This window comes from Semicossyphus pulcher, unplaced genomic scaffold (genome assembly GCF_022749685.1).
Source record: "Semicossyphus pulcher isolate SPU_LCO1_2020_fin unplaced genomic scaffold, fSemPul1.0.p SCAF_7, whole genome shotgun sequence".
Lineage (NCBI taxonomy): Eukaryota > Metazoa > Chordata > Actinopteri > Labriformes > Labridae > Semicossyphus > Semicossyphus pulcher.
This window is the reverse complement of record NW_027211748.1, coordinates 28,066,460-28,089,108: the sequence shown is the minus strand read 5'-3', so window position 1 is coordinate 28,089,108 and position 22,649 is coordinate 28,066,460. Positions and strand designations below refer to the sequence as shown.

Here is a 22,649-nt window from a genome sequence, read left to right as displayed (position 1 = left end):
AAAGTTAGTTTGTGATTTAGACACAGAACACGTTTGGGTTTCAGTCATTTATAAAGTACAGGAAGGAGTCAGGGAAGCTAACACATCATTAACTTCACTAAATCAGTAAAAGTTAAAATGAGCTTTGAAACAGAAAAATCTTCTAAAATTAGTAAACAGAAACACTCTGCTCTTGTGTGAACTTTATAGTTTGTCATTTCAAACTTTTGTGTTTTCTGGTGTCTGAAGTTTAAACTCCTAAATGGTTCAAACTTTGCTTAACTCAGTTTTCTGTTTCCTTTTTCAGGTCCACGTTTGTGAGAGACAAAAAAACCCTCTGGTGAGTCAACAGACGCTACTTTCTTCTGTTCTTAGTGCTGAGGATTTCCTTATTCTGATATTGATTTACTCTTTAGTTCACCAGTGTTTGTGTTGATATGAAGTCAGTCAACAACCCAATGTGTCAATGATAGGATGAACAATCTGTATTTAATCTTTAGTTTTAGAGCTGTGCATAAGTAATGATTAACTATCAATCAAATGTATTTCTCACATTCGATCATAAAAGATTCAAAGTTTTATGTATATCTAGCCACATTTTGCTCTATTTATCTACTGTAGTTTGTAGAGTAAGTGTCATCTGGTTGTAATTTAAATGTCCTGTTATATGGCACAAAACACAGAATCCAGATCACTCAGATCAACCAGCAAATGTCGTTATAATTTAAATAAGAAAGTAACTTTTTAAAAACCCTGATCCTTGAATTTTAATGCATATATAAAAGAGGAGCAGATTTACTCTGGCATGTGTGTGAAACGCTGTGTAATGTACTCTACACTCACATTAACTCAAGACATTACATGATTACTGACCTAAAGTAAAGTGTTAAAAATGTTGTGCAGAGATAAAACAACTTTAAATATAAATGTAGGACAAATCACCTTATTTACACCTGTTAGGCTTTCTGTAGGTTATACAGGGGTCAATCAAAAAGTCTGTTTCCACATCTTTAAATTTGTTTAAAATTGATGCATAAAGTTTTCTCCAACGCAGTGCAGCATTATAAAAGTGAAATGAAAGAAGCGACTGCCGCGACAAAATCAAAGCTGTTCGACTTTTATTCCCTCTCACACACGTTGGTCCTCGGGAACAACAAAAGAATATCAAAGTAGTGGATTTAAACAGATGCATAGTTTATAGCTCCTGGGATCATAAAGGAAAACAGTGTAAACAACAGAACTCTGTAAACAAAAACCGTCCCAAATAAACATTTCACAGCTTTATGACTGAAAAAGTAAAACAGCACAGAACATGAGTTTCTACAGAGAAACAAAACTAACTTTTTAACCTCAAACACATTAAAGATGAGTTCATAACACTGTAAAAAAAAATGTATTGCTTTAATATGACCTGTTTGAAATGTTTGTTTCACAGTCTGTTCACTTTAAAGAAACTGGAGTTTGAAACTTAATGTGGAGTTAACACTTCGTACCAGCAGCGCAGAGCTCGTCTGTTGTAAAACAACCAACAGAGATCATGTTATTGTCAGAGAACAGCCTGAACGGTAACAGTAGAATTGGCGTTGTTGAATTGTATTTCTAGAACAACAAATGAGTCTATCCGTTAAAGTTCCTCATGTGATGCAGGTTTGATGATACAGATATTTATCAGAGGCCGAGTAGCAGCAATATAAGGCTGCACATCAAACATGGAGACTTTTTATTTTGATATAGACCAAAATATGTTCATGGCTCAACTGTTTGTTTCAGCTTCTCCAAATGTGAGGATTCGTTGCTTTTCTCTTTTACATCACCGTACACTGAATATATTTTGGTTTGGGACATTTGAAAACTTTGACCTGGGCAATAACAATAATTGTTTTTTTTATATAGAACAATTTAGTACCAATGAAGTTAACTACTTTATACCCTGTTATTCTTGGATTAATATAAAAACGACTGAAATTTGGCTTCTAAAGTTGAATAATCAAAACAAGGTTTGACAAAATGTTGTGTTGATTGAATTTTGGTTCAAATTAAAAGAAAAAGCTGTTAAATCGATGGAATTACAAATAAAACTCAGCTCAGCCTCTGAAAACTAACTGTAAAAAATCCTCCAATCAGCTGAAGAGGTTTAAAGTTGTAATCATGTTCAAACTGCAGGAGCGTGTTAGGAACAATGTTTTCACAGTTTTACAGCAAAAGACAGAGAAAGATGACTGACAACACTGATGTCGTCTCTGACGTGAACGCAGACAGTTCAGGAGTAAAGGCACGAAACGTTTAGCAGATTGTCCAGGTGTTTTTCAGCTGTCAGGTCCAAGACACAAACGTTCTCCACTGACGTCTGATCGGAGAAAACACTGCAAAAATCATGAAAAGAATCATTAATCATCACAAGAGCAAAATAGACCATGAACTTTTATTGTGCTTTAGTACGACTTGTTTTGTCTTGTCTTTTATGTGGACCTCGAGTCTGTATTGAACACAGACTGTATAAAAAGATGGACGTCGCGACAGCTCCCTAAATGTGAAGCCAACCCCTCTCTATGGCCCCCTGCTGACTGTCTGCAGTATAGGTCATAAAGCCCGCCTCCTCCATGTTAACAGATGGGACATGAGTCAAACTATAAAATCAAAATACACGTCAAATAAATGTTTCTCAAACATGGTTTCTGTCATTATAGTTAGTTCTTATCATGCTGATTTATGTCCAAGTGTTCATTTTTCTGACAAGTTTACTTTTAATTAGTTATTTGATGCTGTTAAAAGGATGATTGACAGCTCTGTTGGCAAATCGGGCTCCTGCAGCCAGTCTGTTCCGGATTAGCAGAGTAGAGGAGGAACGGCGAGAGTAACGTAGCTAAAACAATCACTACAGTCATTGAAGTTTCCATACCTGTGAACGTTAACCTCAGACCAACACAGAGAGTTCAGTAAGTTAAGTGTGTGTTTGGGTTAGCGGAAGTGGCCACGACCGCTTCACCCACCGATCTCTACTGCGCAGACTCTGGCTACATATGACGTCACCATAGCTAGATGGCAGAGACTATCACAGGGGCTATTTTGGCCACTTCGTATATATAGATGGACGACGCATCTCCATCTGCTCCCATTATACGAGTCATTGGTATTGAAGTTTTAAATCAAATTGAATGAATAGATCTGTGTTTAAACTGTGACTTCTGGCACTATCAGAAATGTGTTTATTCATTTTTCTTTCTTGTAAACAATTAAACTGTCTTCAGTTTGAGCTGAAAATGTATCAACAGGTGAGATGATCTTGACTTTTCATTCCACACAGAAAATACTGTCAAAGCTCTGTTGTGCTTACTGTCGTTTGTATAACACAGTTGAAGCTTACCCAGATTTAAGCAGAGGTGGTCGTCTTTTTGGAGGATTTCTTTTTCTGCAAAAAAAAAGGATTTCCACACTTTAATTCACAAATTAATGAAACGTGTGTTTACTCTGCAGTCCTCTACAAGTTCTTACACAAAGAAACATCTGAACATTTGGCCATGAAAGTCTCGATGGTTTCGTGGTCCAATTCAAAAACAAGAATAACATCCAGTTAAAGTCACAAGAATCAAACTTCTAATCTAATTATTTGATTGAAGGTCGCGTGTGTTTGTTTTATTTCAGGTGTGTTTGTGTTTCTTACCGGAGGAGTTGGTGTGTCTGCAGCAGCTTCTGTCTCCTCCACTTTCTCCTTTAGACTGTTCTTCTCTGCAAACATCAGTCAGAACAACAATCAGCACATCTAAGTTTTAATTACGTGTCATTCAGGCAAGTTAATTTAATCAGGGAGTTTAAGTGCAGCTTAGTTTGGTACTTGTTCATGTGTAATTACACTTTCACGGACTAAACAGATGTTATACTTTAAAGAGTAAAGTCAGAATAGAGAGATGATCGTTGGCTGCAGATAAATAGAAAATAAATTCATAACAATAAGAAACTCTTACTCTTTTTCTTCGCAGGTACATCTTGGCTCGCTGTGATGGCAGTTTCCTTGTTCCCAGCCTTCATCACCATCTTCTTTTTCTTCTTCTTCCCTTCTTTTGAAAGTGGAGTCGAATCAACGTCAGGAAGCTCCGCTGCAGCGCTCACATCCTCCTGCTTCACCGCTGCCGCCTTCTTTTTCTTCTTCTCCTTCTTCGTCTTTGGCGGGTTGTTTTCCTTGGAGGAACTCTCTTCTTGCTCTGTGTTTATTTTAATCTTTTTCTTCTTCTTTGGTGTTTCACCCTCCTGGGCAGGATCAGGTGGAGGTCTTTTGGCTGGTTTTGGTTGAGGTGTCTCTGCTGCTGATTCTTGGCTCTGTTTTTGTCTGAAAAATGATAAATGTTTGTAAACATTTTGCCCAACAGTAACGGTCTTTCTATGGGATGCATATTACTCAAATGGTAAATATTAGACTGTATGAATGATGTGACAAAATGCAGACAGAACTAAACATTTAATGTGTTAAACTGTAGAAATGTATCTCAGCGTAAGTTCAAGCAGGAAGACTGGTTCCTGCTCTTTCATTCATTCTTGTCACGTTCTCTCTCCCCCCCCCTCTCTGTCCTTCCTGCTCTGGTGATCAGCTGATTATGGGCGTTTACTACTGTAAGTACTAAACCAACCAGATTTAGCCTCGACCAATCATCCTGCTGCTGTCTTATTTTAAATCTGTTCTCCTCTCTCCGCTGTCAGTTTGTCGTTTCAGCTTGATCATTGCGACCCCGGCACCTCATCAATGTCCAAGTCCAGCTCCTCCGCTCATCCTGCATCCTTCCTTCACCACCACCAGAGTCTAGACTCCATCGGAGTATCCTATCCCGCTCTCGGCCTCTCTACCCCTTCAAGTACATGAAGGCATCACGATGGGGTCCAATCGCTAAAGACTGCACTTTTCTCACCTTTTCAAACTCATAATGAAGTCTCTGCTGAGTTAAATATATTTATGCATTTTAATACTGTAAACTGGGGCTTCTTTCCAAAGTGCAAATATCTTGAATTATGTTTGTTTATCAATGCATGACCATAAAGTTTGAGCTTTTTTATGTATAAATAAATATATAACAGTTTGCCAAGACTACACACTTAAAAAAAGTGCATTATCTTATATTATCTTTTCAGCGGTAGAACATCTGTATATCTGGATGTTTCCTCTTAATGGTATGTTAGAGGTTAGAGGTCATTTCCAAGAAAACATTAAAAAATATGTGCCGACTCATCCTGCTTCTTTGGGCCGTACAATAACCTCTGTCCAACGCTTTCTTGAAACTTTACCTTCTTCCACCCTGACTATAAAGTGCAGGACTTGCGAGCTAGCTGCTTGGTTAGCGTACTGCCCCTCTCCCTGCTGTTATCCTCTCCACTATAGCGCTACTGGCTTCTCTAAGAAACAATCAATATCCAAGTCAAGTCCTCCTTTGGTCTGTTTTTAAAGAAAACACTTACGTTGCATCAAATCACACTCTGACAAAAAAGTGGTAATGAAAGTGTGCACGATTTGAATTTCTCTGCATCAAGGTGCCAAAGACAGAAATGTAACTCTACTAACTTCTTCTTTCCTGTGAGCTTCTTGCTCTCTGCTGAGCTCTCCGTCTGTCCTGAAGCAACAACGCCGCCCTTCTTCTTCTTCTTTTTCATCTTCTCCTCTTTCTTCCTGATGTGCAGTCTCTTCTTCCGGCTGAGCTTCTTCCTCAGACGGTGTTTCTTTTTGGCCGAGGAGGGCTGAGAGGAGTTTTCTTCTGAAAGGAGCAAAAGAACAAATTATGATTCATTATCAAAATCAATTTGCTTTGAGAAATTGGCGAAAACTTGAAAGTGAAGAAACAAGAGCAGAGAGAAGTTGGTTTTTAACCTGTAGCCTCCATCGTCGTTCCTGTAACGTCATCGCCCCCTGCTGGTCTCTCATCAGACTGCTCCTCCTCTTTCTCCTTTCCATCCACCTTTTTCCTCTTTTTCTTCTTCTTTTTCTTCTCCTCTGTTGTTTCAGCCAGACTCACAGGGTCCTCCACCTTCGTCTCCTCCCCCACTGCTGCCTCCGTGCTCTCCTCGTCTTCAACATCTTTTACTTTATTCTTTTTCTTTTTAATTATATTTACGGAAGGTGTGATGGCTGTTTCCTCATCTTGTTCTTCCACTTCATCTTTCTCCCTTTTCCTTTTCTTAGCCTTTTTCTTCTTCTCTGATGAAGTGGCCGGAGAAGTGTCCTCCTCCTGCTTCTCCTCTTCCCCGTCTTTCTTCTGATCCTCCTCTGCTCCTGTCACCTCCTCTGGCTCCTTTTTGTCCCTTTTTTTCTTCTTGGCAGTCTTGGGGGTTGGAGGAGCATCACTGGGTGCTTCTACGGTGGCCGTTTCTGTGCTTGTTGTATCTGCAGATGGCGTCTCTACCTCCTGTGTGCTCTTCTTTTTCTTCTTCTTCTTGGGAGTTTTGGCCTCCTCTGGGAGCAGCTGGCTGGTTTCTCCCTCAGCTGCTTCACCCTCTTCGACTGCGATGTTGAGGACGATGGAGATGTCTGGGTCCACCTGCTCTTCTGCAGCCGCCTCAGTGGCCATTTCTGCAACAGAACAGAGACACCACAAATATATATTTTTGTTCCATGTCTTTTGAGAACTCCTAGCGAGTATGCATGTAAAGAAAGAGACTTCTTTCAAGGGAGATGAAGGGAGTCGGCCCCGGGGCATCTTCAGGTATATGTCATGTGACTTACACTGATACCAGGTTTACAAAGATTTAGATTCCTTTGTTGCTAATTAATTTTCCTTGACTTAAGAACAGAACATTGCTGTCATGTGTTGAGTTTCTTAGTTGGAAAATAAACTTACCAGTGTCAGCGATCAGGAGGTCAGTCGTAACAGTTTGCTCCTCTGGCTCACTGCTCTCCGTCTTCTGAGACAACACAGATAGGAGAGTAATAAAGTAATATTAATTACTACAGTCTGTATTTTACTATAATTACTAATTGATTTTGTACATGTTCTTATATTATGTAGGCTGCTATTCTGTTATGCTCTTAGAAAAAGCCTGACAACACAAAAGTCCCTTGACAAAAATGTTTTGGGTACCTTGGAGTTCTCCTTCTCCTTTGGATTTTCAGAGTCTGAAAAGATAAAAAGACAGTTGCAATTATTAAGTCTGGGTCCAGTTTATTTAGTGAATTGTTACAGTTTAAGGCTGTGTTCAAAATGCCGTACTATATACTATGTACTATATACTGCATACTACGTTCGGCGGTAGTCTGTAATATGGAGGAGCTTTTCAAATTCATTTTGCAGTATGCTACGCCGGGCGGAAGTAAACAGTAACAGCTGCTTCTTTAGCTATAGCGCCCCCTTCAGCCGGAATGCTGCTGCTGTCCGTCATTTCAACTGCCGCTGCGACGTTCCAGCGCTTTGCATTGTGGGATACAGTAGGCGAGGCGGACTGGTCCGATGGGTCTGATGCATACTGGAGATTTTTTCGTAATCAGTAAGACAATTTGGCATAATTTGAATTTTGCATACTACAGACAAACATCTTGGCCAAATCAGTACGTACTACTAGTACAGTATGGCATTTCAAACAGCATAACGTTTAACTTCCACAGTGCAGTAACATCATGGGATAGTAGGGCGCCTGTTTAGCTCAGTGGTTAAACAGGCGACCCACCTACAGAGGCTACAGTCGTCGATCTGGCAGACCCGGATCCGACTCAGTCCCTCCCTCATCCCCCATTTCAAACACCGTCCACTGTCCTCAATAAAAGGCACAAAACAAAAAATAATCTTCTAGACACATTAGTGGATAGTGAGCTACTAAATGAACTAAGTTTAATTTTATGAAAATATAACTGAGAACATGTAGTGCATGTTTTTATAACGAATGTTTCTCATTGGTGTTTGAACAAACCAGAATGAGACTTGCCATGCAAGCAGCTAACGTGCCCCTCGACGACATAGCCAACATGCTGATGTTTAAAAGGTATAATGCTCATGTTTGTTAAGTGTGTTAGCATGCTAAGACTAAAGGAAATGTATTTTTTTATTCATCAACAAAGAATAGGACATGAGTGACTATAATGTTTTCAATGCAATCATCCAACAGTTGTTAAATATCAGTTTAAGTTAAATTAAACTTTCTTAATAAATCTCTTTGTGGCTTCAGAGCACTCTCATTTCTTTATATTAATCCAACTCGAGCCTCTTTCAGAGCAGTCATTTTGACTTATATGATAGAAACAAAAGCACAGGAGGAACTAATTAATGATGGCGCTGCAGAATCTTAAGGTATCAAAAATCAAAACATCAGCAGCCAGATGTGCTTGCGTCCAGCGAGACTGGCTCTCGAAGGTTCAGATAATCTTTCCGCTGATTCAAAGCAGAGGGAGCAGCACAGAGCAAATGAGGTGACTGCGTTCCAGAGGACTGTAATTCTCAGATCAGCTATCGCTCCAGTTCTCTTAACAAGCTCTGACAAGCTTAACAAACCCCTCTGAGAAGTTAAACAAGTGACTGACGGAGTGGAAAACTGCTCTGAACAGAGCTGCCAGGTCTGTTTCTCTGGCTTTGGCAGCAATCCTTCAAACTCTTTACAAGTTCTGGCCTTGAGTCGGAGTTACTCAAGGTAAAAACTTTATGTCTTACTTTCTTCGTGGCCCATACAGTGAGAAAGAAGCGCTGCCAATGAAAGGAAATACTAGATGTTTCTTTCTCTCCAAAATAAAATGGAAAAAATATGTCCAGTGTGAAATAAAACGCAGCACAAGGCCGTGTGCCGAGGAACTTCTTCGTTTGTGATTCACCTTCACAAGGACATCTCAGCAATGATGGAGAGTTTTTACAGGTCTGCTCAACCAAATAAAAAGATTTCCTGAGTAACTGGGAAACTGTTTATAGGAAGATACTGCACATTTAAATGTTTTAAATGCTTTGGTAAGCACACATGAAATACATATAACAAACCTGGGTGATTCTGGGAAGTTCATAAACTCAAATTCTAAAATAAAAGCGAACCTCAGACGGGAATTGAAGCTCTGGGACTCCACATTCAGTTAGCATTCTCTCTGCTCCCAAACCCTGCCTACTGACTGATACGTCCAGGTGTTTCACTTAGCGGTATCATAGCGCTGTGATCAGGGTTCGCAGTGCTGGTGTTTCTGTGTTTGGAGTTGCTAGTCTTGAAATAAAACAGAAAGCGATCTAGTAAAAGCACCAACAAAACCACTTGGAAACAAACAGCAAATCTAAGTGTGAAGTGTCCACCCACCGTCACACAGAGCTACAACATATTAATAAAAGTAGCTGCTACGTCAGGTAAAATTAATTCAAATACAGGACATACTGACACACTTACAGGAGCTGAAGTCTTCAGCAGATCATCAAGAAAGTATTATAATTGTGGATGTTTTTCTGAATGTAATCATCGATCATAAGCAGTAAAAAAATACTTTGTGTTACTTTTTCTGTCACTCTGATGAACAGAGAATCTGAGCATGAGACACAAACTGAAAATGTCAATAGTCTTAAGATGCTTTTTTCAGCCAAAAACAAGAAGTTTAATAACTTTTGTGAAGGCTTAAATCCTAACACTGAATAAACAGAGGCTTTAAAACATATTGTGTATATTTTAAATCATTTTAACCTTTTTTTCTACTGAAACCTGAAACATCTGCAGAAAACAGGATGTTCAAAGTCTCCTGAGTCGAGTATTTAGTGCACATAACCAACAGGAAGCATCAAAGCTGATTTTACTGAAGAAAATCACAAAACAGTTTCCCTGATTCATTGTCTGCCTGCTAACCCACTGGTCACATGTTTACAAAGGACTCTTACACTTACAGATAAAACTTTAAACCTTTTTAAACGATTCTTCACACTGTGTAAGCAACACAACATGCCGTGTTAAATCTAAACACCCAGTTAAGTAGTTTAATAACAAGATTAACAGATTAAAAAGTGCCTTACATTTCCTCCTTGCTTTAAGAACTGCCATGCTTGTTGAAGAAGGGGGTGTGGCTCTAAGGCTGTCCATTTTAGATGATGTAGCACGATGTGATTGGCTGATAGACGACCAATCAAATTAGTTTGTGGGCATGTGGGTGATTTGAGATGACAGTACCGAGTTCCAGCTTGATGATTGTGAGGATTTGATGCTTTTCTTTGTCTTGTGTGGTGGTCAAATGGATATTTAAGGTTTGGGTGGACAATATAAGCTGTTTTATGATGTTTAAAAGGTCTTTAGGAACTTCTTATAGCATTTTTTCACTGTTTTTTTGGACATTTTATCTTCCAAAACAATCAGTCAGGACAATACTCTGCAGATTAATTGACAAAATAGTTGTCAGTCGTTTAGCCCTATTAAAAATGAAAATATATATTCTAGATGTTAATTCTTTTTCTTAACTCCACAACCGTGCAGTCTTTTATATCTCTGCAACAACAAGTTAAACTTTTAAAATCATAACTGGGGAAACCAACCTGGATACCTGATTCCGTCTGACTGTCACACATCCTTTATGTTCACATTTTCTTAATAAATAAACACCATCATGTGCTCGTTCAGCAGCAGCTTCACGATCGGCTGCAGAGGCTGTAAAAAGGAAAAACCTCTGAGCAGCTTCTTCACAGCAGCTCGTGATTCTTGTCGTCGCAGTGAGGACGAGACAGAGAAGATGCCATACATAACATGTAAAGAACAACCCGGCTTTTAAACAGTCTATTGGTTATTCATACCTGCAGGGGGCGGGTCTTCGCTCTCTGCTGGCAGCTCATTGGTCTCCTGAGCTGTCAGGTCTGATGCGGTGGGTTCGGCCTGGCTCAGCTTCTGCAGAAGGAAGCAACAGGTCAACAACGGTCTCATGCAGCAGACAGGAAGAGTTCCTCTGATGATTTTCTTTCCACAAATTCTTCTATTTTCAGCTTTTATTAAGTTTCCTTCCAGTTTTTGTTCTTTGCATATTTGATCCTAATTCATGAGCCAGATTGGTTCCTTCTGGTGTAAACAACAAAAAGCTGCACTTACACACATTAGAGTAAATGAGAACCAGAGACATTTGACCAGCATGCCTCTCCGACACTTTAAAATCAGAACTTGCTTTGATGATGATTCAATCTTAAGTCACTCCCTGTAAAGTTTTATGGGAACACGGAGGATACGCTCGTTCTGTTCTCTAAATATCAAAACAGAAATATGACCCAGTATTTCACCTCGGCTGTGCTGCCTTCCTCATCCTCGGCCTCCTGAGTGGATGAAGGTGCAGCATCCATTTGATTGACAGCTGTCAGTTCACATGCAGAAGTTTCAGCTGTGACCTCAGAGGCGTCTGCGGCTGCTTCTGTCTCCTGATGAAGGAACACAGAAGAGACAAAGTTTATGCAGGCTGATTCGGAAACAACAGAAAGGATTTAAGGACAATGTCAGACAACTAAGAGGATGAAGACGAAGGAGTCTGAGCACATCTGAAAGGTAGCTAATAATCCTCTGTTTTTATGCACAAGAAAAATGTTAGTCAGTGAAAGCTCGTATGGAAGGTCAAAGTTCAGAAGTTTTTGACTGTACATCTTCGTTGTTTCTCTCTGTGGTTTTGTTAGAGCCAGTCTCGTTTTCTGTGAGATGACGTAACGAGGTGTTGTTGCTTTCCCAGATCAGAGTAATGAACACGTGTGTGAGCATTGTAATAAGCACTGAGGAAGGCCACAACGACAAGATGAGGCCTGTGTTGTAAGAAACTGGTGCTGTCAAAATTGGCATTCAAAAATGACGTTTGATTATTCTTACTAAAAAAACACAAAAGTTCGAACTATTCAAATATCTGTTTTTGCACAATATGTCCACAAGAGGGCACACCAACACAACGAGAGACAAACTTATTAAAGATGTATGTATTTAAACATAAACTTGCCTTATAAAAGATCAACATGGGCGTCCGATTTTTGACTGACTGACTGACTGACGGTACTTTCAGAGCCATAGAGAGAAAGAGTTGCGACATCGCAATGGCGGATCGTGGAGCACATTGGACCTCCACTGACGCGACTCTCTGTCTATACGGCTCTGGATACTTTGTTCGGGGAGTAGGCGGGGCTGCTGCTCCGCTGCTCGTCCGCTGTCCTCACCTACGTCCGCAGCGCACACCTGCCTCATAAGGACAGTCCTTGTAACACATTGCTCACACAAGCGCACGTTGACCTGATGCGGTCAGCCACACACTAGGTTTTGACCTTTTTCACGTCATTTTAACAACCGAATATCCATTTTTTACAACAGTTCGGTTATATATTTGAATTTAGAATATTCGTTGACAGCCCTATAATAAACCGGAATAATCTTAAGCGTGGATAAAGTTAAGATAACTTTCTGCACAAAAAACAGAACTTCTGTTGGATCATTAACATCATGAGACGCGACAGCAGAGCGTTTAGACCCTCTAATAAAAATACCGACTTTTTGTCTCGTCAGTTTTGCAGTGACTTTCCCCCCTGAGACAAAAAGCATGAAAATTAGACAATGTAAATGTGTCGGGGTTAAAATGAAGTTGAGTCTCTGTTTCTGATCACTTATTTTTAACAGAAGATTCACCGTTTCTCGTCTACCAACGAGAGCTACGGTGACATTCAGTCCCAAACCTCCACATGCCTGAATATTCCTCGGTAAAGGAGAACAGCTTGCAGTGTTTCTTTCTGGAAGCTTAACAGCACAAACAATGCAAACCAGCCAGTGAAAATCCTCTGCAAAATAACTTTCAGATGTGCAGAGGGAGCGCTGCTGGACTGGTGGCAGTGCCAGGAATCAACCAACACTCCGTTTTTTTTTACGAGATGTGGTTGAATTACATTTCGCTCATTTTGGTGGAGCAGGACGGGATTAACAGCACAGGGAGCAGTTAGAGACGAGTTTGGTGTCTCAGATCTGGACGTCAACAGTTCAGAGAAGTTAGGAATGACGGACAGGTCCTTCCTGAGAAGTAAAACAACATTAAACTGTCACATCTTCACGGGGAAGCTGGAGTGATATCCTCTCCAAGGAGAAAGAAAAACTAGCACTGAGAGCAGACAATCTGATCAAACGGTTAAACTCCTTGGACAGATCTAAGTGAAAATTACAAACCGCCACAAGATATGAAAACCTTGGCAGCACTTTAAAGTACAGAAAGTCGAGTTGAAGTTTTTATTGTTTGTTAAAGGAAAGACCTGACACAACCGCATACTTTGGATTCAGCCTCGGGTCACTGACCTGCTTTGGCTCATCACCATCCTCTTTCTGCTCCTCACGCGTCTCGCTGTCTAAACTGGCTGCTTCAGGAGCTGTGAGCTGATCCTCAGCGTGATCAGAGGCAGCACGTCTGGGGTCGACCTGGCTGCCGGCTTTATCCATTTCCTCTGAGTCCGAGGAGTCAGAGCCGGAGTTTTCTGCCTTGTTGGACGCCTCAGCTGACACTTCAGCAGCAGCCGACTGTAGAGTATGGACAAGTAGGCAATTAGAACAGCTAACGAGGCTTAATGACGTGTCCTAACTACATTTCCTTCTCTCTCCTGGGTCGGAGAATTTAGGGTATTTTGTAGGGTATATAAGTTTGAGACATTTCGTCATCTCCTTACTGTTCCCTGAAATACATTTAAATGGCCAAAGCTGAAGAAACTCTTTGTTTCCCTCATTGTAAAAATCCCAATGAAAAACCAACAATGGGCCTTTCAGTGCTTTGAGTGTTTCCTGCATCATCTGCGGCTGCTGAAGATTCAAACCTCTGGTAAAGAAGGGCTGACGAATTGGGAACTTTAAGCCTCGTATCATCAGACGCTCAGCCCAATTGTAAAATAGTCCTGAACCTCTCATTTCATTGTTTTCCCCCCCGAGGGGCCTTATTAGCTGATGCAGCCCGATATAATCAGCTCAACAAGCTGCTTGGCTACAGCCAGTCCCAACATCCAATTCAAATGGCGTCTACTTCTACATAATGCACAGATGGCATAACAACATGATTGAGCAGTGGAGGACAAAGCACACAACTTCATGACTTGAGTCAAAGCATAGATCAAATATTACTCTGATACAAAGTGGAAGTTTTTCAGTCAAATTATTGAGTTCTTGCTTTTAAAAATACAGTTTGCTGATTTTCAACCTCAGTCCGATCATGCTGTTATGGGGAGCTAATGCCACTATGGTAGGAAATAATGCAGTTTGGCTCTGTGCCTTTGGAGGGCGCTATCTGCTTCTCCATTGGGCCCTGGAAAACCTAAACCTAAACTACACTTCCTCAATCTAGGACGCCGCCTCTGATGTCATGTCTCCTTCAGAATCGTCAGGTTTGAAATGTAGACTGCAGACCTGAAGATTTTTTAGACGATCCACCGGTATGTTCTCGTCGTGTTTCAGATTCTGTCCCGCTCTGAGCCGTTGCCTGCAGCGAAACTGTAGTATTTCACTCTCTCGCTGGGCCTTTCAGAGGGAGGGGCGCAATGCACACTGGGTGTTGTAGGAATGTAGAGTGGGCGAAACCACGAGCTGTTTGTACAACTTTCTCACAGCTATGGCGCCAATTTAAAATGTTATTGCTTCTATCGATTACAGAGAACAGCAGCTTTGACTGACAGAGGCTTTTTACCAGGGGAGATTTTCTCCTTTAAGCATTCAAACTACTTTTTAAAAAAATCTCAGAACGTTGTATTTTCACAACACATGAGTGCAGTCAAGAATACATGGGTGTACATTCTGCTACCTTTTGTTTACATTTTTAAACTCACATGCTACAGATTTCCTGATCTGCAGCTTTAAAATAATAGGAGCAATGACAGGAACAACCAAAAATACCTGTTGACTAGGGAGAATGTCAGCTGGAGCCATCATTACCACCACCAAATCAACCGCCTGATACAGGTACGGCAACACCACTTAGACAAACCACAAGCAGAACTACACGAACACAGTTTATCGTCTTTCAGATTTTAGAAAAGAAAGGAAAATTAATCGGCTGACTTCAGAGCGAAGGTGACGAGAACAGTCACAGAAATGTGGTTGAATCAACGGTACGATATTTGTCTTTCAACAAGTTTCCCCAAAAATAATACTCAAGTACAGAGACTCAAAAAATCTACATAAGTAAATTAACGTTGTTACTGTCCACCCCTGTGATTGACACGTCAACACTTAGCATTTAAACATGCTGAACTACCGTCCACATCGGCGGCAGCCATCTTGGTTTTTAACAAAAATGCCTCAAGGTGCTTAAACCCACCCCTGTTTACGTTTACGGTTGTATTTGTTAGTGACTATTGTCAGTGCCTTATTCGCAGCAGCAGGACAGTGTGAAAGGTATTTCTACACCTTCTTTGTTTCATAGTAATTCCCTTTGACACAGCGAGCCTCAGTGGTGATGAGACGTATCTCTCTGGCACAGAGAAATACGACGTATCGCGCTTTGAAACTCAGGATCAAATAAATCATTCCCAGCTGAACATTGTGAAACTACTATATCAAATATTTCTGTAAGTATAAAATGAATCTTTTTAGACTCAAGGCGTCAAATATGTTTGGCAGATTGGATTTCTCGAGTGCCCTGCGTGCGAGCCAGGTTTCATGTGATCAGATAAACGCAGGAGAACAAAAGATCGTCAAACAAAAACTCTGCCTGTTTCTCATTACGTTCAGAAGAAACATCTTTGTTCTGTTAAAAATCTGTGCAGTAGTTTGGTGCTGAGAGAGAAAGATACACAACTCCTCGGCCTTCAGACACAAATCAGAGTAATCAGAGTTTGTAGACAGAATCGCAGGGAGACATTAACACACACACACGCACGAAAACACACACACAATTTGTCTCAGAAGATTATCGTTCTGTCACACACACAGTTTCTGTCCAAACAGCTTTATCTGCTGCATCACTGGGCCGACAGAAAGAACAGAGACAAGGACGTGGAGACTCACACACACTCTCACTCTCACACACACACACTCTCACACTTCTGAAATAACAACGAACAGAAACAGGGCAGACGAGCAGACAAGAAATGTGTGTGTGTTTCAAAGGGCAAATAATAACACTGCAGCTACTGTCCATCTATCTGCACATTATTACAGTGACTGGACAACAGCTATGTGTGTGTGTGTGTGTGTGTGTGTGTGTGTGTGTGTGTGTCTGTGAGGGTGGTGGTTTCCTGCTGCTGCCAAACGAGATCTAACTCCTCTCAGTCATGAGATCTTTCTTGCTCTACCTTTTTTTAAAAGCTACTTTTGATCACGTTTGCTTTATTGTGAAAACTGATCCGTTATCCTAAATTAAGAAAGTGACGTTCCCAAACTTTAGGATCCTTCCATGGAAAGGTTTTTGACTCTTTAACAGATATTGCTGTGATAAGACAATGCCTCTATACTGTCTGGGACACCTGTAAATAATTTATTAAAAGATGTCTTCCTGGTGCAGAAAGGATTGGAGTTTATCAGACCTTTGAAGAGCAGCTCCGTGTTTTAAGACGTATAAAATGCTCTGCTTGAAATAATAAATTGAGTCTGATGTGTTTTTTTCCGCAAAATACGTTTAACCACCTTGTAAAAATCCTCCCAAGCATCTCCTCCTTCTCTCTCATTAAAAATTCCTGAATCTGCACAGGCCCCGCCCACTGTGCACATTTCCAGTTGGCCCATAGCGAAAAACAAAACACGCCTCTGCCGTCGTTTAGTTGCAACTTATTGAAACTTAGCGAGCTTGAAATGCAGTAGTGAGCTGGAAAAAATTACGATGACGGTTACAGCTGGCTCGCGCATCGCCGAAGTGGTTGCCATAGGTTACACATAATGATACGCATAGCGTCACCCCGTCCATTAACAGGATTGGCTCCTTAGGTTTGTGACATCACAAACCTTGCCAATCTGAAAACATGTTGTTCAGCCTGTCCTTGGTACACTGCAGTTTAAAAGCAGACAGGCCCAGCCATGGAGATGATGTCCCTGATATGTCTTGTAGCACATGAAGAACAACACATGAAGATGTTTACAAGGTTAAACACTGGATTTTACCTGGAGGGGGTCTTTAAACATGCCAGGATGGGAGGCAACACAACATGCACTGATAGTTAATTCATGTATACATCTTGTTGTAACATATATGACTGCATATTTTTACTGTAAGTAAGTAAACAACAGTAATAGTTGTCTTTTTGAGATGTTTGACTTGATGCCACACATTTGTTTCTTGAAAAGGTCGAATTGAAAAGTGCTTAAGTGTTTGACATCAGCAAACTGCCTGTTCATTGTTCTCAATTTTTCCTGCAGACGTCAGTAAGAGTGCCAGCCTCCTCTCCTGGCAACGCCGGTCAACAGCTGCACTTTGTTGACGGAATGACTATGAAAGCTGCACAGGCACCGTAACGACAATAAAAAGTGTGAAGGCAGGCCAGATAATGGAGAGGGGGAAGCCATCAGACTGTGTTTGAACATTGTACTTTCTTCATTAAGTGGCTTAGGTTTTAGAATCCTTTTCCCATCCTTGATTTCTCCAACAGTTGAGGGATTCTAACTGGTCACCTTCCAACCAGAGCGCTCCCTCATTTCTATGCTACTGCTGCTGTGAGCATGCATCACATCTGCTCACCTCTTCCTCTGCTCTGGGTTCCTCCTCGTTCTCCTCATCTTTCTTTTCTGCTTCACTTGCAGAGTTTGTTGTTTTAGTATCAACTTCAGGAAGCTGCAGCTGCTCTGAGACGGTCTCAGCTTCTGTTACGGACTCCGAAGTGGCCACTAGATACATATAATAGTTTAGGGGTCATTGGAAAAACGTATAGAAGAAAACACGGACGATAACTACTTGTTACTTGTTAAACATACATATTAATACGGGAAGCAGAACACCCAAACAAAAACAAACACTTACCTGGTGCAGGTTTGGCATCCACATGATTCTCCTCTGTGATGTCGGAGAGTTTGGCTTCTGCACCCTCTTCTTCTTCGCTGGTGGCGGGTTCAGGTTTGATGCTCTTCTTCTTCAAAGCAGTGGAGTCCTCCGTCTCCTCTTTGGCATGCTGAGCGAGAGAGCACAACCTAAAACACAGATTAAATTAATTAAATTAACTTAAATGTGTATTAAAAAAAGCATCTGACGCATTGAAATAACAGCTGCAGCCTCCTGTGTTTGGTGAAGCTGTGGAACAATAACTTCTTGACGAATGAAAACAAGTCAGAAGTGTTTTCCGAGCAAACCGAGCATTACAGATGTCTGCGAGTGTCTGGATGAGGAACTCAACATGAGTCTGAAGAAGTTAACAACCAGAAAAAATCATTGCGACAGAGGAATGTGTTGGTATTTGACTGTCGAGCAGGAGGAGGAATCTGCTTAGCTTGAAAACACACCTGGACGAGCTCGACAGAAAAGTGAGATTTACACGTGTTTCAAAGAAAGAGGCTCCAGAAATGAGCAATATAACATCCAAGTATTAAGAGCATCTCAGGGAAAGTCTGGGTCCAAGTATTTTTCCAAACTGGGCTGTGGGAAAAGAAGTGTTTAGTGATGTATTCTGGGCTGCCAATACAGATGTCTCTGACTTCCATTGATTTGTAATAGTTTAGTGTTTGATTCAAAGTCGGGAAATCACAGATGTGAGCTGAGGTCATTCATTCATTCATTCATTCATCTGCTGCACATTTAATCCTTCTCACGGCGGAAGGGATTTGAAGCCAATCCCAGGATGCACCGGGCAGAAAGCCAGACAGCCATTCACAGGGAGACACAAGCACACACACGCACACACACACCAATACTCACATCCTGTTCATAGACACAGTGCGGAGGCTGCAGGCCACCTGAGCTGTGTCTCACTGGACGGCTGAGCTTCCATGATCACAAAAAGTCAAGTCATAAAGACCAACGATAATGATGATGATGATGAGCGTATCATTGTGCATGAAATCATAACCTCTCAGGTCTAATAGAATTAGTACTAGTTTATACAAGACACTTTTATTGGGTTTATTTGGCTGTTTAAACCAATGACTGTATATACAGATGGACGACGCGTCTCCATCTGCTCTCATTGTATGAAAGTGATGCCAAAATAGCCCCCCTGATAGGCGCTGCCATCCTGCGATGGTGATGTCATTTGGAGCCAGAGCCTGCGCAGTAGAGATCGGCGGGTGGAGCCGCCATAGCCACTTCCGCTAACCCAAACACACACTTAACTTACCAAAAAAACAGCAAAGATCCCGCATGCCGGCGTGTTTAACAGCAGAACAGCTTCTCTGTGTTGGTCTGAGGTTAACGTTCACAGGTATGGAAACTTTTAGTTACCTCTCCTCTCGCCGTTCCAGAACAGATCAGCTGCAGGAGCCGTATTGGTCAACAGAGCTGTCAATCATCCTTTTTATAGCATCAAATAACTAATTAAAAGTAAACTTGTCAGAAAAATGAACACTTGGACATAAATCAGCATGATAAGAACTAACTATAATGACAGAAACCATGTTTGAGAAACATTTATTTGACGTGTATTTTGATTTCATAGTTTGACTCATGTCCCATCTGTTAACATGTAGGAGGCGGGCTTTATGACCTATACTGCAGCCAGTCAGCAGGGGGCGACAGAGAGGGTTTGGACTCACTTTTAGGGAGCTGTCATGTCGGCCATCTTTTTATACAGTCTGTGGTTTAAACCATAACACTTACCTTTAAATCCGTCATCACAAGTATAAGATCATATAACCTGGGCCTGCTCAATCTAGCACCTCAACAATGTTATCTACATGCACTTCAAATGAACAGTTTATGTCTGGTTAACATTACTGTACAGAGCATGTTGCAGTGCAAAAGTGTCCCCAGAGACTTCGGTCTCTATTCTTATAATCCATGTTTTCTTGTGTTGTGTTTCTCACTCACCTGTTCTAATGATCTATTCTCTTACAATCTGTTATTCTATCTTTGGCGTCACAGAAGGAAAATATTTAAAACCATTATTAATGTCTTAAAATGATGATGAAAGACGTCTTGCCCCGACAGACTTACTTCATCCAGCCGGTGTAGATATCATGGAGGTTGGAGCTCTCCTCTTGCGTCTCCACCTTCACAAACACAAAACACATTATAGCCATTCAATATAAAGAAATGTAAATCAACTTTCTCCACCCAAAACTCCAAAATCTACAATGAAGTGGACCCAACTATGATCACAGAGACAGACAGGAAAAAAAGAAGACTCTAAATGGAAAAAGCAAATTTCCTGTGGTTGAGGAATGCCTCCACTTTGATGCCACAGGCTCCAGGAAATGAATCCATGCAACTGCATAACTATGTAACTACCACTGTCAGAGCTGGGATAAAGAGCAACACTCGCTTTATGTTTTGAACATCTTTTGGAACATCTGAGCGTGTTAAAAAAAACAGACAGTTTGGACCATTTTTCTCATTCATGGTGTTTTTTAAACTCTGTCAGCAACTTTGGACACTGGTACTTTTAGCCTGAGGGCCTGAAACTTCTGACTGACCAGAGCTCATGTTACACTAAAGCAAACACAAGGAACAGCACACTAATGCAATCAATGTATTAAAACAGCATTTTTTTGTAGCTAAAAGAAACGCAATGACTCCTTTATAAGTTTGAACATCAAAAGAATTTCCGACGTAAATTAAGTTTTGAGCCATTTTTAAAGTCTTGAAGTGTGTGTGTGGTTGCATCATGACTATATGTGTTCACTTATGGCTGCAACTATCAACTGTTATCATCATCACTTTATCTTCCAGTTCTGTTTTTGATTAATCAGTTAATGGTTCGATCCATCAGAAAACTCCTTTAGCTCAATGTTGCGTCATCAAATGTCTAATTTTCTCTATAAAACAGACAAAAATCCCAAAATACTGGAACCATTTCTGCTTGAAAAATTAGTAACCAAAACAATTGCCGATTCATTATCTATCAATTAAGTGATTAATAAATAATGTAATCATTGCAGCTTTTGGACATTCAATTTAAAAATAAGAACTTTTATCACTAAATACAGTAAAAACGTAAGGAGGTTCTGAATGGGCTGTAAGTGTGAATCAGCAGGGCTTTTCTAACAGCCATGCAGCTCCTGTAACATTATGTTCTTTTCCTGCAGGAGGCCCGAGCAAGGAGCCATGTGCTTTAACACACACGCACGAAGGCTGACCTGCAGCACTGGGGCAACAACACACACTAAAATCACATAAATATATAATCCTGGCTCTTATATAACGTGCAAAACGCGCATGTCCTCTCGTATATGGCATGCAATCATCAATATGATCAGATTAAAATGTAAAATAATCTATTCTGCTCTGTTTTACATTGGACAGGGCTGCAAATGTTAAAGATTTCGACCAGACTTCTTACCTGAGGAACGTGTTTTTCCAGCACTTTGGCAGCTTTTCTGTAGCCGCTCACCTTCAGGTGCTGGTAGATTAGAAACAGCAGAGCGTCGTCCTCCTCTGAGGCCATGCTGTCCGGCTGGACCGACTCGCACTGGGACGATCAAAACTGGAATATTATTGACCAGTTATTAACAGTTCATCTCATGCTAGCTATTCAGCATGCATCCATGAGCGCTGACGACGACGCCCCCCTCGAAGTGCAGCATGGGAAGTGGAGTTTTTGTTTTTGTTAGGGCAGGGCGGACAACGATCTCAAAAGCCTCTGACAGCAGGAAGTTAAACGGACCAAAGGCACATTTTGGAAGAAATTATGCCTTTTAGAACTAAACCATGTAAAGAGTATTTATTTATATTTATTTTTTATAATTTACTTTACAATTAAGTTCTCATTAAAAACCAAAGTACAAACATTATGTGTAGAATTAAGAATGTAAAAGTATCAATCAGCTGATTGAATTAATGGACTTTGGTGACATTTAAAAGGATATTTGACAATAACAAACCATCACTTGTTTTTTAGTTCGGATACAACTTGTTGACACATTGGCATTACAAAGCTATTAATACAAATCTCTTCATATAGTACCAGTAAGTCTAAATAAGTTCAAATCGTAAGAAATGTCTCATAAATGTGGCTTTATATGTCATAAATGTTATACAAACTGTTCCCTGTTCTTTTCCCTTTTTTTCTGGCAGACTTTGTCTTCCTTAAACTACATAAAAAAATACCTTCAATGTGTATTATTATACGCATGACTTCTTAAAGCCTTGACATTAAAATTAAGAAATAATATTGGTTTAAAGGAGATATTTTGCAATAGGGCTACAAAAAAGTGTGTTATAAGTAACAGACGTTTTTTATCTGACGGGGCCACAACAATGTCTGGCAACGTTCCTTCATGTATTGCTCACTGGCAGTGAGTCAGGCTTTAATAAATCACACACCACCTCCACCGCTGCGTTTTTCGTTGGAAACTTGGAGCGTCACCAGCTGTGGACGCTCACCAAGACAAGCAAAGGGTCCCACTGCAGTCCACACTCCTTTTCAAATAGAGACAAATTGTTTGAATAAATACCACAAGTCAGGATACGTAGAAAGACCCCGAAGGTGTTAAGAAGTCCTTCATCCAAGACAAAAACAGTTTTCCTTCATCGTTTCTGCCTAATTAACGTTTAGGTGTTATAGGAAGACCTGTCAATCTTCCTTTCATGTATCATTTACTGTTAAGAGAGACACAATTAGGCACAACCGGATCTCGTTCGTGACTTCCAAAATAAAAGCAGAGATTACACCGGTTGCAACATGTAAACGATTTTGTGCAGCTCGAGCCAACTG

The 22,649-nt window shown here is 40.7% G+C and overlaps 1 protein-coding gene across 2 annotated transcripts; it reads right to left on the bottom strand.

Moving 5' to 3' along the window:
• Positions 1-1,995: 1,995 nt before the first annotated feature.
• Positions 1,996-21,430, bottom strand: LOC138611055 (neurofilament heavy polypeptide-like). 2 transcript variants are annotated; one of them, XM_069683943.1, is made up of 15 exons: positions 21,276-21,430; positions 19,931-19,986; positions 17,810-17,976; positions 17,531-17,676; positions 13,180-13,398; positions 11,154-11,288; positions 10,680-10,770; positions 7,035-7,069; positions 6,795-6,858; positions 5,828-6,526; positions 5,525-5,714; positions 3,942-4,303; positions 3,641-3,705; positions 3,344-3,388; positions 1,996-2,342 (listed from the first exon to the last, which is right to left on the bottom strand). In XM_069683943.1, exons 1-14 carry the CDS (start codon positions 21,378-21,380, stop codon positions 3,350-3,352), a joined length of 2,373 nt encoding a protein of 790 aa, XP_069540044.1. In that variant the 5' UTR covers positions 21,381-21,430; the 3' UTR covers positions 1,996-2,342; positions 3,344-3,349. The 2 variants fall into 2 exon arrangements, with proteins under 2 accessions (XP_069540044.1, XP_069540045.1); XM_069683944.1 differs by having other exon boundaries at positions 6,795-6,855.
• Positions 21,431-22,649: the final 1,219 nt, after the last annotated feature.